General features: G+C 30.6%; 1 protein-coding gene across 4 annotated transcripts in view; it reads left to right on the top strand.

The window, feature by feature from the left end:
* The window catches only part of XNP (ATRX chromatin remodeler XNP), a 226,453-nt gene that overhangs the window by 28,778 nt on the left and 180,427 nt on the right, over positions 1-17,248 (top strand). For all 4 annotated transcript variants that reach the window (XM_075356424.1, XM_075356423.1, XM_075356421.1 and 1 more), the window contains exons 4-5: positions 3,090-3,218; positions 14,036-15,760. In XM_075356424.1, the coding sequence (XP_075212539.1) occupies positions 3,090-3,218; positions 14,036-15,760 (1,854 nt within the window). The remainder of the gene's footprint in view (positions 1-3,089; positions 3,219-14,035; positions 15,761-17,248) is intronic.

The following is a 17,248-nucleotide window of genomic DNA, read 5'->3' as shown; positions in this document are numbered from 1 at the left end:
CAAGGTTGGAATTTAGTTTAAAAAAATACAAACATTTTGGGCTTTAAAAGCCGACAGAAAGAACTTTCTCAGTACTATATATGTGTTGATTTGAAAGTTATAGCTATTTTGTTAGGCATGCAGTTAGGCTAGTATGTTCTCTTTGCAAATGGGACAAAGCTAAACATTATGTTATGAAAGAGTGGAAGAAATGAGACAACTTAACTCCAAATGGGAAAAATATTATTCATGAGCCCTTAGTTTAACCCAAAAAAATATTTTTACTCCCTCTTCATATCAAGCTGGGACTATTGAAAAATTCCATAAAAGTAATGAAGAAGGATAATTCCGAATTTTTGTACATCAGGCATAAATTTCCAAATGTAAATCAAGAAAAAATTGAAGAAGGAATATTTGTTGGTCCTCAAAAAGAGAGTTTGTCAAGGATGATGCATTTAAATCAGTGTTAAATAATGTAGAAAGTGCAGCTTGGACTTCATTTAAAGATGTTTTAAAATTTTCTCGGCAAACAAAAATCAGACCGTTGATATTATTAATCAATTTCTTACTTCATACAGAGGTATGGGATGTAATATGTCTTTGAAAATACATTTATTCCACTCACTTCTGGAGTTTTTCCTGGACAACCTCAGAGATAAGTGTTGAACACTGTGAACGTTTCCACCAAGACATTTTCAGTGATGGAAAGCCACTATTAAGGGAAATGGAAACCTAACATGCTAGCTGATTACTGTTGGACATTAATTCAGGGTGTGCCTGAGGCTATTTATAAAAAAAAGCATCAGCAAAACTTTTTTTTAAACTATATTAACTATATTTAACTATATTTTCCCTTAATTTTTTTAAGCATAATTTATATAAAACTAAGGGTGATAGAAAAATTGTATTTACAGATCTGTTACGTATATAAAAAAGCAATTCAGAAAATGGTATCACACTTAGAGAAACATTAAAAAAATTTTTTTTTTCTTTATAATTTGTTTTTCTATTATAATATTAGATAGAATTTGTTAGAAATATGATTTGTAAGATTATTGTAAATTAGTCAAAATTGTTGATGCCTTATTGGATTTTCATTTTTTAAGTGCAACATTGGTTTGAGCCATGAAAAGACTAAGATATATTGTTTACGCCAATGCGTAAAGTTGTCTTATTCCAATAATGTTTTTGTCGTTATTTTTATCTGCTGCGGTCGCAATGTTTCATAAAAGCAATTTCTATTTAACCACATTAGTTTTAACTGTTTGTTGTTATCTCTAATTTTAATGTTGTCAAGTTCCTAGAAGTTTAATTTTCTTTGTCTGCGATCACGTCATTTCCTCTACTTGTTCGTATTTCAGCAATTATTTATCAGTCTTACGTAACTCTTTTAATGGTTTGCTTGCTTATAAAATTAATCGTTATGTTCTTTCTTACCCAAACTTCCTGTTTATGCTAATTTCTTTGTCTTACCAATACCAACACACACTCTCTTCGGTCTATTGCCTTCTTTGTTTCCCCACCACTATTTCTTCAGTCCTGAAAAGAGTTTCATAGTGTGCGGACCTAGGACTCAGTCACTTCTCTATCTCGAACAGTTGCAGTTCAGATCTGACTTTCACTGTGTGGATCGTTCTCTTCTCTCTCTCATACAGAGTAGTCCAGGAAAGACTCTCATGGTGTGTGGACCTGGGGCTCGGACACGTATTGTGTAGCTTGGCTATTCTCGTTGCCTTTGTGCACTCATAACTGTGGTAATACTCCGTCTCCACATCGTCTTGTACTCTGTTGAAAGTGGTTCAGTTAATACTAACCAGCCAAGTTTATCGATGCAGTATTTTCTCCAAACTCATTGCTACAAATCTGAGACGCCTCGTCTTGTTAAACTTCTAAATAACGTTTCACCTCTGTATTTTTGATACGCCATTGTAGACTATGCCAAGGATAAACTGTATGTATTTATGTGTACTTCAATTTCACAAGATCATTTTTTACAGATATTTATGTGTGATTAAGGCAAGTTCAAATTATTCATTATTTTCTATATTAACAGTTATGTTATTAGTTAAATTAGTGAAATATACAACTAACTGTTCATTCTGAATTTGTATTTCAAGATTGGCTTATAAAACCATTTCTTCATTCAAGTGTAGTCACGTAAGGTGGCTTAGATAAAGGTTATGTTATTACTTTTCATGTGCAACATATTTTATGTGCTTACTTATTACAATTTGTTTTTATTGTAATTAACTGTATCATTTAATCTAATGTAATTTGTTAATTGCAGAGATTAATTATTATCTATTCATGAACTGAATTCATATTACTTTTCTTAAATTAATTTTCTTAAACTCCTGATATGAAGTTATGTTTTTGGACTTTGTAATTTCATATTTTCAAGAAAGCTTACTTACTAAAATGAACTCTATTTATATGACTACTCATTTCAATTTGATTACATTGTAATTATCTCTTTTTGTACTGGAATATTATTGCGGCCTTTTTCTACAACTAACTAGAATTACATGTTTTAATTACTTAATGCTAAGTATGATGTTCATAATTTAGAAAAGGCCAGTGCCAATGGTAAGAATTACTGTAGTTTATTTTTCTAAGTTCATGACATTTGTTCATTGCTAATTTTCATTATTACAGAATATGTCAGTAATGCAACAGTTTTCCAGTTACAATATGTATGTTTATTGATGTTGTTATGTTCATAAGTATATAATTGTAACAAAAGGTGTTTTTTGTTCTTTTGTTTTCAGGCTTTGTTAATTGTAGATTTTCAAAATTATTATTTGAAAACTGTATGTTTATGTATTTTCTCATTTATTATTATTATTATTATTATTATTATTATTATTCATATTTTGATTCAGCTGATTTTTCTTGTATAAATTCTGTATAGAATTAAGTTATGTTTATTTCATAATTACATTTAATTTTTTAAGGTTATGATTCAAGATAAGGTTTAGTTGTTTTTTTTTCTAATTAAAGTCCAATTTCTATTGGCAAATACGAGCTGTGTGTTCTTTTATTTTTTGTTAACTTTACCCAACATATATATAAAAGCTTAATGGTATGATGCTTATTTTTTTAATATCCAGGAGTGCCAAAATTTCTATGGAGATGGCAACTTTTCAATTGATAGTGATGGAGATGAAAAGTATTGCCGGTGGTGTGCTCAAGGAGGCAAACTGTTTATCTGTGATAAATGCAATTGTTCATTCTGTAGGGTAAGTATGACTTAAGAAATATTAATATGAATATTATATATATATATATATATATATATATATATATATTACACTAATTTTCTACACTAATGAAAATTTTAGGTTGTACCATTATTATGTATTTTTTTAACTTATTTATGTAATAGTTCATACATTTCTTCCCAAACCTGTAATAAGTTTCTTTAACAGTTTTTAAGAAGGTTGTAGTGATAGATTTCTAGTACCTTGTCTCATTGTTGACACAGCTTGCACAGTATTTTACTTTACCCTTGTAAGGAAAACCCTAGCTCATGTTTTATATAAATATTTTATTTGAAAGATTGTTGTCTGGAGATGTTATTTTAAATGGTTTCTCTCCTCCTACACACAGACTGACAAATAATTCTGTGGTGTTCCGTAGTAGATGATATTTAAAATGATTTTAGTTTTAAATATTTAAAATGTTTTCTGTGCATATGTATACATGAAAAGAAAAGCACAATAATACCAAAAAATACAAATAACAACTAATGATCACATTACTGCTGCAACTAATGGCAGATACAATAATGTACAAATAGTGGGTAACAACTGATAGGGTAGAGATGATTACTGTTCTTCAGACCAAAGATGAGTTTTTCGAATCATAGTGGAAAAATTGGAAAAGCTGAAAACCCTCCATTTTGTGTCAAAATCTCAAGCTCAGTTTTTCAAGAAAAAAAATCAGAATTAGGTGAAGAAGAATGTTTTTTGTTGGCAGACCTTGCAGAAAACCTGTAATTTCTTAATCAAGATGAAATGCAAAGCTTCCATTGGGTCAACAGCCAAGCCCACAGTTCAATCTTTTGTGTTCTGAAGGAAATTGATGTATTACAACATAGAAGTGTCTGTACTTTAAGTGATCACTTGAAGCACAATACAGCAACATTTTATTGCTTTCAAAAAGTTCTAACAGACCATGTCAAGGAAGTGCATCATAACATTAAAAAAACTCATCTATTTTACTGTCAGTATAAAAATAAAAAAATTTTTGCTAATTTGTGCAGTCGCAAAAAAAGACTTCGACCTTGAACCCAAGTGGCACATCTTTGGATCATCTCACGGGGAAAAACGCCTGTGATGATGTGGGAGTAACAACAAACCAGAACGATGTGCAGGTTCATTTTTTCCACCCAGCTGGACCACATACATCATTTCAAAAGTCTCAAGACAAAGTGTGGGTACAAATCTGCAAAGTCCTGAGAAAGTTGACATTACTTGAACTAACTACAATTATGGGTTGATCTCATACAATTTCAAGAGAATTATCAGAAGAGTTATCACAGCTGTTGGTTAATCACACTGAATAATAAACTTTCATTGCTACAAAAACAGGCTATTTCATTGAAGAATAATTAAAATTTTGCTACTCCTTATTTTTTCTTCGATAGTGTTTACAAAAATAAACCAGTGTAAAAATAAAAATTAATTCTTGAAAAAAGATGTAGGCTACTCATTAAAATCTCAGTTTGGGTAAGTTTTAGAAGCATTTTTGAATCAAAATTGTATTATGTTACTGGTATTGGTTAAGTTATCATTAAATTATGACCTATCATTAATAATTTAGAAAAATATATTTTAAAAATATTGAAAAGGTCAACTTCAACAATATAGGGGCATAAAAAATGCCAAGTGCAAAGAAGACAAGAAATCTCCATGGAGCCCTTATTTAGCAAGTCAAAGTGGTATTGCTTTTAACAGTTTTTCATGATTTTTGGGAGGTTATAACTTTTTTATTATTTCAATACCAGGAAACTTTTTTTATTTGCCATAAACATGTACAAAAACACTGCAAGTTGTGCAAATTTGAGATTTTTATCACCAGCTCCATCAGAGTTATTTGAAGCAAAAATTTTAATTTAAAAAAAAAATTAGTTTCTAAAAATTCATAAAAATTTAGGGGTAAGTGTATCACCATTAATATTATTTATGGTAAAACTACTAACGTAATACCTACGTATAAAAAAATAATTCAAACTGTAAGCCATCTCTGTACGCCACAGTAATTCTTACCGTGTAACTGCCTCTTGAAAAAAATTACCAAAAGTGAAATTTCACCAATTTTCATTTTCAACTTTATTGATAATTTTCTGTTAGAAAGAAGAGAGATAGGTTAATAAACCACAGAACCAATCTTTTACCTTGAGAAAATATGATTAAATTGCTTTTTGTTTCATCCTTCCAGGATCAATAGTTTTCTAGTTAAGATCTTTTCCTTACAATCGCAAACGTAGGTATGCGCACTGTAACAAAAATGGCTGCCACAGGTAAACAGCTTAAATAAAAAATTAAAAAAAAATTTTTTTAAGGTCCTGAAACATGTAGGAGGAAACAAGTGGGTAATTCTCAATTTTTTTTTAATTGGTCAACCAGCTTATATCTTTTTGGGACACTTCAAATGGATTAACCCATATATATATATTCATGATAATTTTAATTCCCTTTATGAAACTCTGTAATCCAGTTTAAGATTTATATGTTACTAATGAAATAGTCTTTTCAGCTGTATTTCTTTTGCTTTTTTACTTGTCTTTAAATATTTAAGACAAAACTTTTGTTTTGAAAAATATAGTCTCTAAAAGGTTTTCCTTCAATTTGATTATCCTATTATTAAATGTATAGATCTTACATTATATATAAGATCTTATATAATGTAAGTATTGTGGTTATAAGCTCAATAAAAAATAATAGTAAAAATAAATAAATTAATACCAGTTGTATAGAAACTCCAATTGTCAAAAAAATTATCTGGTCCAAGAGTACAGTTTGGACCTGACTTAAACTTTTAAAAATCTTACTGGGTTAAAAGTGTTGTGTGTATACTCAATTCATTGAATTTATTTTTAAAAGCTACTAAAGAAAAATACTTAATTGCCAGAAATATCAGCTTTCTTTTAAAACTTAAAAGATTTGTAACTGCATAAAAATCATAGTTTAATAAATTATGTAATAAAAGTTGAACCTTTCCAAATTGCATCAAGTAAAGCACAAATTTGTAATGTAATGTAATTTCTCATGAAGTACATTAATACCTTGTCTTATGCGGATCCATAGTTATGTGATTTTTGAAACTCAATTCCCCACTCCGCCCGCACTAGTGTTCAGTTCAGCTTATGGCATGGTTGGACATGCTTCGCGCAGAGTCAATGCATAGCTACAAATTATTATTTTGTGTTAGTGTATTTTTTATATTTATATTTGTTTTATCTACTAAGACTTGATAGAATCTACGATGTTATCCAAAAGAAGTAGAACTGATTGTTTTGCATCAAACAGGAAAAGAAAAACATTGTCTTTAGGATGTAAATTTAACATTATCAAAGACTTTTATGCAAAAATAATAATTTGTGAATTGGCAAAGAAGTTTGATCTACTGGAATCAACAGCCAGAACAGTTATAAAAGGTAAAGAAAAAATTTCTTGAAGCTGTGATAAATGCTCAGTCTTTTAATTCAAACATCGTTCATAAAGTCATGGTATTATCACTGAGATGGAAACAATGTTAAAATTATCGTGTGATAATCAAGTAAGTTTGAAAAATTGTCCTGTTGATCAGAACATGGTGTGCTCTCAAGCTATCAAGCTAAGCTAATTTTTGAGGGATTGAAAGAAGAAGCTGGGGGGGGGGGTGCTAAAGATGAAATGTTTAAAGCTAGTAGCGATTGGTTCAGCAGATTCAAAAGTCGCTATAATTAGCATTAGCTTTGCAGAAAGTTGAGAGGCAGCAAGCGCTGATAGAGGCAGCAAGCGCTGCGTCTATCCAGAGAAACTTAAAGATGTAATAGAAGAAGGTGATACCAGCCAAACCATATTCAACGTGGATGAGACTGGCCTGTTCTGGAAGATGATGCCTAAAAGAACTGTTATCGCATGTGAAGAGAAAACCTTTCCAGGTTTTATGGTCACCACAGATCGATTAACAGTGAGGGTTGGTGTGAATGCAGCTGGTGATTGTAAGTTAAAACCCCTTTTAGATTATCTCTCAGAAAATACAAGAGCATGTAAAAATAAATCTAAAGCTCACTTACCTGTGATTTGGAAGTCGAATTGTAAAGTTTGAATGGCAGCTTCCCTTTTTGAGGACTGGTTTGGTCATCACTTCATACCTGAAGTCAAACTTTATTGCCAATCTAAACAAATCCCATTTAAAGTGAGGTTATTAATCGACAACACACCAGGTTATCCTCCTGCTACTTTACTAATTTCAACCCACACGTGAAAGTTGTATTTTTGCCACCAAATACAACCAGCTTGCTTCACATGATGAACCCAGGCAGTCATCAAAACATTCTAAGCTTATTACATGAGACAATTGTTTGTGCACCTGAGTGAAGCTGTGAGACAAAACAACGAGCTCTCTGTTAAAAAGTTTTGGAAACAATTCAATATTTTAGATTCCATGAGAATCAATGAAAAGTTTTGAAATGAAATTTCACAAAAAAATTGTGAATGGCGTCTAGAAAAAACTGTCTGTTTTTTTCATCACTGAAACTTAGACAGAATCAGTGCCAAAGCCTGATGAAATTGGTAATGTGATTGAATAAGTTTGATCTTGCCAGACAAATAAATATAGAAGTGGATAGTGATAACATTCAAGAACTGCTGAATTCACACATTTAGGAGCTGACAACTGATGAGCTCGTAGAAATGTGTGAGCAAGAGCAAGACATTAAAAAATCTGATTCTTTAGGCCCAGTTCAATTAGAAGATCAAATGACAGTTGGAAACTTGACAGAAGGCCTCAGTTCAATTGAAAAAGGTTTATAACTTTTGAAAAACATGGAATCCAATGCAGAGTGCATTTCTGTTACGAAACTAGGAATAAAAACATTATTAGCATGCTACAAGGAAATTTTGCGACAGAAGAAAAAATTGTTGATCTGTCAGACGTCCTTGTTTGATTTTATGAAGCCTTCTGCATCAAAATAATTTTGGTTTACGTTTTTTGCAATTCATAATATATTGTATAATTTGTTGTAAGTACTGTATTATATAAGATTTTATTACACAATTTTCTTCTAAATTATTTTCTTTAGTCTCTTGATCCCAATTAAACATAATTTGTATGTATTTATATGCAAAATTGTACCCCCAACTTATGCGAATTCAACTTAACATGGTTATCACTAAGTTTGGCATATTACTGTATTCAATTTCTGAATTGGAATTTTAATGAAATAGAATAAGTTAAGCTTATCTGGTGCTTGTGTCTTAAGTAACTAAATTTAAGTCAATATCAGGGTGATCTTGAAAGGAATAAACATGATTTTCAAATTCTGCAAAAGCCATTACGAGGCTGTACTACTTTGATTCATGTGGCATTGGCTCCTTGCAGAAGTCTACTTTTCTGAAACAGTTATTGTCTGTACTTTCTTAAACAGGTTGCCATACTTTTCTATCCATCCAGTTGTCTGAAGAATGTTTTTATCTTTTTCATGCATTTTATGCTGTATTTCACTTATGTGGATATTAAGTTAGTTAAACTCACAATATTTAGTTAAATTTTTTTTATGGTGTCTTAGTTAAACTATTTGGTGTCTTGTTCAAGCTATTTTAGGCGTGGTATTTTGTGGGGGGAAAAATGAAGTGATATTTTTAGTGTTAATCATGAATAAGAAGTAGCATTATCGATGAAGAACGTAGTTTCACTGCAACTGATAACTTAGTTCTGCAGTATAAAAATCACTTACTGTAATGAAGTGGGTGATTTATATTTTTTAAATAAAATTGCTACTGCATTACAAATTAACATTATTATTTCTGGTCTTTTGGTACAAATTTTTTGTCATAGAAATTTTTCCTGAAAGTAGAGAAAAAGTATATATTGTGGCAATAATGTACATCTATTGGAGCAAAATAATTGTATATGTAAATTCCAAAATTTAATCTGTAAGCATGTTTGAAATTTAAACTAGTTTGAATTTTGTACTGTACAAAGTACATCACTATATCTGTAGATACTACAATTGAATCTATTTCAAAAAAATTGAACGAGTGTTGTTCAGTTATTACTTCTATTGTTGTAATGTAAATAGATTTTTATTTATTTTGTTAGTATTAGTACTTCAATGAATAGAATTGTTATAATATAAATAGATTTTTATTTATTTTGTTAGTATTAGTGATTGAGCATTTTACTTTCTGAAAAGGGAAACTTAGAACATCAAATCTCATACTTTTTAATGTTCATATTAGTCTGGGATTAGTCTGGAAAGCCAGGTTTTACTTATATTATTTTATTAAACTTGGTTTTTCTCATTTTATGTCTTAATTTTGGTTGCTTGATATTAATTATTTATTGAACTGTCAAAAGCTGTAAATTTAAGAAATATCTGTGTAATTTAATATGAATATCTTTGGAGACATCTTTGGCGTAAATTCCATTATGTACTTATCTTTATAATTTTTTTCTCTTATTTAAAACAGCCGCATTAATTTTTTAAAGTTGTAGAAAATGGTAATTTCAGTTATTGCTATTTGTTTTATCATTATTGCTAACTAAAGTCTCATTCTATGTCAAGTGGACTAGGAGTTCCCATTTGATTATCTCCAAACTTCATCAAATTTTTTGTGGACATTTGCTGTATTCTTAAATGCCACGAATCACAGACCACACCTCATAACTGGTGGGATTTTCGATTATAGCACACATTTCAAATTTGTATATAAAAAAACGGGCAGTGCGGAGATGTTCCCGTTGTCACGGCTGGACGCTGACTGAGGTGCCGAGTACGAGCACACCAATATATACGCGATTGGCGTGCCCCCGGCGGTGCCAGGTGGAAACGTTCCTTACTTTCTGAATAGCCCTTGTATTTGGTATATAACTACCCACCTTGTAATGGCCAAAAAATATTATTTTATATTTTTATAAATATTTTTCTTGAATAATAGACTTTACTAACTTGCAAACAGGTAAAAACGGCCACTTTTTCCATGAGCTGTAGCATTCTTATTTTACATACAGAGGTTGTTAAAAAGGGCTTTTTGGAAAGAGTAAAGGTGGAACTTCATCTTAGTGTTCCCAAAATTAATTTTGTTACATAACCAAGTCTTGTAATGTTTACTAAAATTACATTTACAAATTGTTTTTTCAAATTTTAGTCCCAAAATAAATAATGAAGGGCTTAGGGTAACAGGCCTGTGTTTTACCTTTTAACTTCTAGGTACTAGTAGTACTTATAAAAAAAATTGGACTGTTACAGAGTTTCCTTCATTAATAAAAAGGCTGCCAAATTGTAAGGTTTTGAAAATGTCTCGTTTTTGGGGTCCAAAAACCACATGTGGGACAGGTCACACTACTAAACCGGCTTTCCTGTTCAGGTCGGATTCTCTCAACTTCTTCTGTTGGAATAAAAAGAATCAATTTCTGATATATTTTTTACAAAATTCAAATAAGTCTTTTGGTAACAATATTTGGTTTTCTATAGTCACTGAAGACTGGCACGTGCTGCTAATCATTTTGTGGTACCTCCAGTTCCATCCCAAGGTGATATGCCATGGCTTGTTGCAAAGAAGTTCCATTCAGTTGTTATATCAAAGTCTTCTTTATGGCAGCACAAATTGATAAAATTCTTGTATTGAACCGCTGAACCATCACTGAAGTAGTGTATATGCTTTATTTCGGTCAGTATTTGATCAGTTCAGTCAAAAATATATGAACAGCAGTGATATCATGGTGCTGATAATTACTGACCATGCAAATGATAGAACTCTGAAACTCGTTTTTATTGTAATAAACCATGAAGGGATGCGGTGTAGCTTGGCTGTTTTCCTGTTGGAATCCCTGTACAGCATCTTGCACAACAAATGAATAGTTCTCAGCAAACTCCATTGGAATAATGGTATGGTTATCATTTAAATTTTCCTTAGTTGTTTTAAGTATGAGCTTTGATGTTTTAAAACAAAATATTGACTAGTTGGCCAAAAAAACCTTTAAGGAAATCTTTTCTATAATATTTTCCATAGTCTCCTGTTGCGTCTCCAATGTGTCTGTGTCTGTATGACTGCTTGTATTCTATTTTTCCTCCAAAGTCATAATCTTTAAGCTCATCTAATAAATAGGACTCCAATTCAGTTTTTCCAGGACACTCTTCACAATTTGCATGCATTCCTTAGATTTTAAGCTGCAGACAATTTTCTCAGTAAATGCCTTGTAGTCATCCTTGATAGATATTGCAGCTATCATGAGCTTAACATTTTGATGAATGGTACAAACACAAATTGAATATGTGCCAGCAGCACCAACTGTAATGTACCACTTTAGTTTTGGTTCACAAAATTTTGAGAAGCCAATTTCATGGCCTAATGTATGCAGTAAGCTATGAACATCTCTTTTAAATTGCACAGAAGTAGATGTTTCTGCGTATGGACTTTTTCACCATTGATCCTAATGAAAAAAATCTTTTTTCCTGGACAGATTTGGAAAAATTCATCTTCAAAAAATTTGAGGACCCATTATCTAATATTCTGCAATTTTTTCCTCCATTTTCTTCTGGTGTCGCCAAAATACAAACTTTAGATTTCAGCTCCCTGGCCTGCTTCACCATTCCCATTGAAACCTGAAATTCATCAGCTGTTTTCTCAATACTCCAGCTACTGGATGCCAGTATCAAAATGTGAGCTTGTGGGGGAGCTGAGATCAAAAGCCAAACTTTTGATCTCTTCAATCAGGATATCCAGATCTTACATCCTTGACACTGCTTACTCTTTAGTGTTTGCATTACATCAGTAACACTCAAACCAGCATCAGCAGGTGCTCTGTAGTGGCAATAACATCTTGAGTTCTGTCTCAGGTAGCCTTTTGAATCCTGTTTTCTGACATATTGAAGGTTCAGAGGAGAGATTCCAAGTGGTGACAGTGAGGCATCTATTTTTCCAGAAACCTCTAGCATTTCTGCATCAGTAGATTCTGATTCTCGTTGATCATTCTTCAGGTGAATCTCTCTTTGAGCCAATTCTTGCCTACATCATGGGTATAAGTTTTGACCTGGCTTGAAGTGATAATTTGTTAAAGCTTTTAATCATTTAGCAGAATCAATACCAATAGGCCACAATCCTTTTCTGGCTTTGTGCGACTTTTCCAGATGGATTACAGCAGTCCTCTTCGGTAAGAATTCAAACCTTGTCAGCAAAACAGCTTTATGATAGGAACATATGTCAGTATCTTCATTAAAGCCAATTTCAGATCGCCATTGTAAAAGTTATTTGTTCATTGGATAGTTCTTTTACAGCAACAAAAAAGCTTTTCCATAATTAAATTTTAAAGACTTGTGGCATTCAGAGCTATCAGGGTTGCCAAAATGGCAGGAGCCAAAACTTCATCCATCTTAAAACAATTCAAAACACAGTTGGAGATAACAACATATATCACAACTTATTATAGAAGTTATTCACTAACAACTATGCTAATTCACAAAACGTTGATGCTTATATACCTTTTCTTCAAAATAAAGAACATTTTAGAAGAAATGGAATTTTCCAGAAATTTATAGAATGTTTTGGAGAATTGATTTTTCCAGAATATTCCAGAACTTTATAATTTTATGTGGAATGGAGTTTTCCAGAACATTCTAGAAAATTTTAGAAAATGGATTTTTTCAGATCAGCCTAGAAAGTTCTACAATAGTCCAAAATTTTCTGGAACACTGCAATGGTACCAAAATTTGAATCTGTGTCAAAATTTTCTATTGCTGTCAAAATTTTTAGTCAAAGATAACAATTTTTATGTGTATTCACAAATTGTAAGTACCCCTTTTTCAAGAGGCCACAATAAATAAGCCATAACAGATAAAAAACTACAATTTGGTAAAATAACATTTCACTTGACATGGAATGACCCTTAAGTTAAATTACTGCCGCTTATAATTTATAATAGAATATATATATCCTCTTTGTAATCAGTTTGTAAATTCATTAAATGTATTTTTCATTTTACTTATAAATGTAATAATTTTTTTTGTAAATTTTTTTATTCACTTATTAAAAATAATTTCAAGTTTGCCCATTTATTGTTCCCTGTTAGTTACTTTAGTATGTGTATTACTAATTTTCTATTCAAATACTCTCATTTGTAGATTACAAGCCTAAGATTAAAAATTTTAAAAACCTGACATTAAAAATATGAAGAAAAAAATTAAAAAGAATAATAAAGTTTTTATGACATTTATGGCTCAAAACCTTTGGGGAACAAGACAAATAATTCTGTGAAAGAACAAACTCTATAGCTGCAGTAGGTTCTGGGAAAATCAAATTTCATGTATTTCATCACATAGATGAATACATTACTCCCCTTTTTTCGCTTCACAGCAGTCGAGGGTTAAAAACATGTTTTGATCAGTGTGGCCAAACTTACTGTAACATGTTCATGTGCTGATTATATTTGCATTATTTTTATTGACTAATGTTTTTTTCGGTTTAATTGTTTTATGGTCACATGATGTAAAGACTTTTAAAAAAGTAATAAACAACTAACCTGAAGTAGAAAATTAAAAAAAAAGTTAGATTTTAGCCTAATGGACAGCAGCACATATATTAATAACTGCTGCTTAGCAGCTTACATGTTAAAGAGTTTGAAGTAGAAAATGAAATAATTTGTCATGTTTGTAATGAGATAAATGTTGTGAAAAAGTAATTAAAAGTTATTTTTTTTTTTTTAGTAATTAAAGTTCTCAGATGAGAACAGGATGGTTGATAACACTCAGTTCAATTTTTGATGTTTTAGAGATTTTGGTAGTTCACATGGAAATTATTTTAGATTTTAACATAATGTTCACCATTTTGTTTTTTTTGTTTTACAGAAATGTGTTAAGACAAATTTAAGTAGAAAGGTTTTACAAGAAATGGATGATAAAGATAATTGGAGTTGTTTTATTTGTAAACCGGAGGCGTTATTTGATCTTAGAGCCCAAGCATGGGCTGCTCATGAAATATATTTAATGGAGAAAAAGAAAACTAACCAGAAGAAATCTAGTAGAAGACATTCTGATTCGAGTGATGAGGATTTAATGAGTAAATCCAATAAAAATAAAAAGCGAAAAGTATCCCCACTAAAAGAAACTAAGAAAAAAGCGCTTGATAAACTTAGGTCTAGAAAGAATAACACTTGTTCCGATGATGGCAGTAGTACTAGCAAAAATACTAGTTTGAGTAAAAGTAGTAAAGAAAAGAAATTTATTAAAATAGGCATTAAACTTTTAGATGTATTAATGAAAAATATGATTGATTTTTCTAAACTTGTTCTTTCACGGACCTCAGCAATCCATGTACGTTATATAAATAAATCCAATATAAAGAGTTCTGAGGACTTATTTAGTACAATACAAAAAATTGAAAAATTTTTAAAGTCTTTAGGTAAAAATATAAATAATTTTCTTGATCAACTGAATTTAGATTTATCAACTCTTGAAAAGATGCAATCTAATGATAACATTACTGAAGATGATCTCAAAAATAATTGTAATGAAGATAAGTGTAATGAAAGAAAAGATGAAAAAAATGATGAAAATACTGATCAGTGTGTTAATATTTTGGATACAGATTCCATTGTAGCTAAAGTGAGTAAAGTGACTAATGATAGTGTTTGTGATGAAGAAGAGGAAGAGAAAGAAGAAGATAAAGTAAACAGTTTAACCACATCAACAGGTAGAAAAAAAATGATGATGAAAAAAGCTAACTTGCCATTACCTATAGCAGTAAATAATGAATCTAATTCTTGTGATGAAGTTAAGGCAGAAAAAGCTGATTCACCATTATCTGCAGTAGCTGCTGCTGAATCTGATTCTTGTGATGAAATTAAGGCAAAAAAAGATGATTCACCATTATCTAAAGTAGCTGCTGCTGAATCAGATTCTTGTGATGAAATTAAGGCAAAAAAAGATGATTCACCATTATCTGCAGTAGCTGCTGCTGAATCTGATTCTTGTGATGAAATTAAGGCAAAAAAAGATGATTCACTATTATCTGCAGTAGCTGCTGCTGAAACAGATTCTTGTGATGAAATTAAGGCAAAAAAAGATGATTCACCATTTCTTGAAGCATCTGGTGACAAATCAGATTCTTATGATAAAATTAAGGTGAAAAAAGATTTATTATCTGCAACAGCTGGTGAGTCAGATTCTTGTTATAAGGTTAAGAAGAAAAAAGCTACCTCACCATTATCAGCAGCAACTGATGGTGAATTAGATTCTTGTGATAAAATCAAGGAGAATAAAGCTATCTCACCACTATCTGTAGCAGCTGATAGTGATTCAGATTCTTCTGTTAAAAATAAAGTGGAAAAATCCTCAACTAAAGTTGAGAAGAAACCTGTTGAAGATTCAAATATAAAGGCTATTAAAACTGATAAAGAAGATGATGATATGGATGAAAAAGCAAAGCGTGAACTACTTGCTTCTTCTTCCTCTGATGAGGATAAGGAGGTTGTGAATACAAAATCCTCTGATCATGATTCATCAAGTATTGCTTCTTTAATTATTGATTCTGATTTTGAGACTCCTGAACTTGAAAAAAGTAAAAAATTGAAGGTAATCAACTTATAAATTATTATTATTATTGTTTAATTGTTTTGTTTTTTTTTTTTTTAAGTCTTTTAAGTTTTAATAAATTTTATAAGAATTTAATGTATAACTTATGAAGTTTAAGTGCTGAACTAACGTAGGTGTACAATATTCTCTTGATAATGATTAATGATGCTCACTAATGAATGATGTGGGAAAATGTTGAAATTGTTTAATGTTTTAGTTGCTTTTTAAATTTTGAGTCATTGCTGACTCTTGATTCAAAGTGTCATCTAGTGATGCATGTGCACAATGCACACATACACATATGTGTACTCACATGTGTATGTTAACAGAATGTGTTTATTTTATAAAAGAAAGTTTTAAGTTATAATTCCTTCAAAGTAGTTCTCATGCTAGTATAAATCTGCTTCTGGGAGATACACAAGACACATTTCTTTGTGTCATGCAAAGGACTTCTTCATCAGCATGAAGTAATGTGTTTGCTGCACTGTTATGCAAAAGAACCCTATTGTGTGATAATGTGTTTGCTGCACTGTTATGCAAAAGAACCCTATTGTGTGATTTCAGTTTTTCAGGACGTTTCATTCTGATTAATCTTGTAGATAGCTAAGAATATTTGCAAATCTTTCCGGTCAAAAGTTTTCTTTGCTCTTAATGAAAAAAAATATTCAGGGCCAAAGAGACGATAGTGATTTTTGTTCTAAAAACTGATGTGTTTTTTGTAGATATGTAAAAAAATACACTGTTATTGTTCACAAAATATTGATCAATTGTAGCAATTAGGTCATGGCCGCTACCTTATCATCAAACTACTGAACATTATCATTGAGATGAATGCTACGTACAGAAATGCCCAAGTCATTGATAAAATTACGTTTTTTATTTTTGTTTGCATTATATTAAGCTTTTTAATTAAAGTAAGATGTATATCTGATAGTGATTTGTAAACAAAATGCAGATTGCTGTTCAGTGACAAACATTTTGAACTTGTCAATGTCACATGCACATTACTTAAATGCATAACATTCCTGTTATGTGTGTGTATTCCTGTGGTTCGAGAAGAAATAATGTATTGTTGATCATATTGTGATGTTACGAATACTGCAACTTTATGAAACATAATTTTCCTGTTGTAATTATTTTTTTATGCAGAAGATACTGATTATTTAATTAACTCATTTAGGAATTTATTTGTAGTTAAAAATCTGATGTGGATACCACATGACTTTCTTATATGCCTATTAAATTATACATACATTTTTTTAAAATGAAAAGTACTTAAAATTTTATTTCATTAATATCTTATATTATTCCTTTTTTTTTTATTGTTATTGAATTATTATTTATTATTTTTATTTACAATCAGGTTAATAATTGTTAATAAATCAATTTATTTAAATTAAAAAAAAAAAAATATGAAGTCCGATTCAAACCGATGCTTTTCCCTTGTAAGATTCGAATATTTCATTAATTAAAATTTTATTTGCTATT

The sequence above is a fragment of the Lycorma delicatula genome, chromosome 2, assembly GCF_047948215.1.
Source record: "Lycorma delicatula isolate Av1 chromosome 2, ASM4794821v1, whole genome shotgun sequence".
NCBI classification, from domain to species: domain Eukaryota; kingdom Metazoa; phylum Arthropoda; class Insecta; order Hemiptera; family Fulgoridae; genus Lycorma; species Lycorma delicatula.
This window is presented reverse-complemented; position numbering and strand designations above follow the sequence as displayed.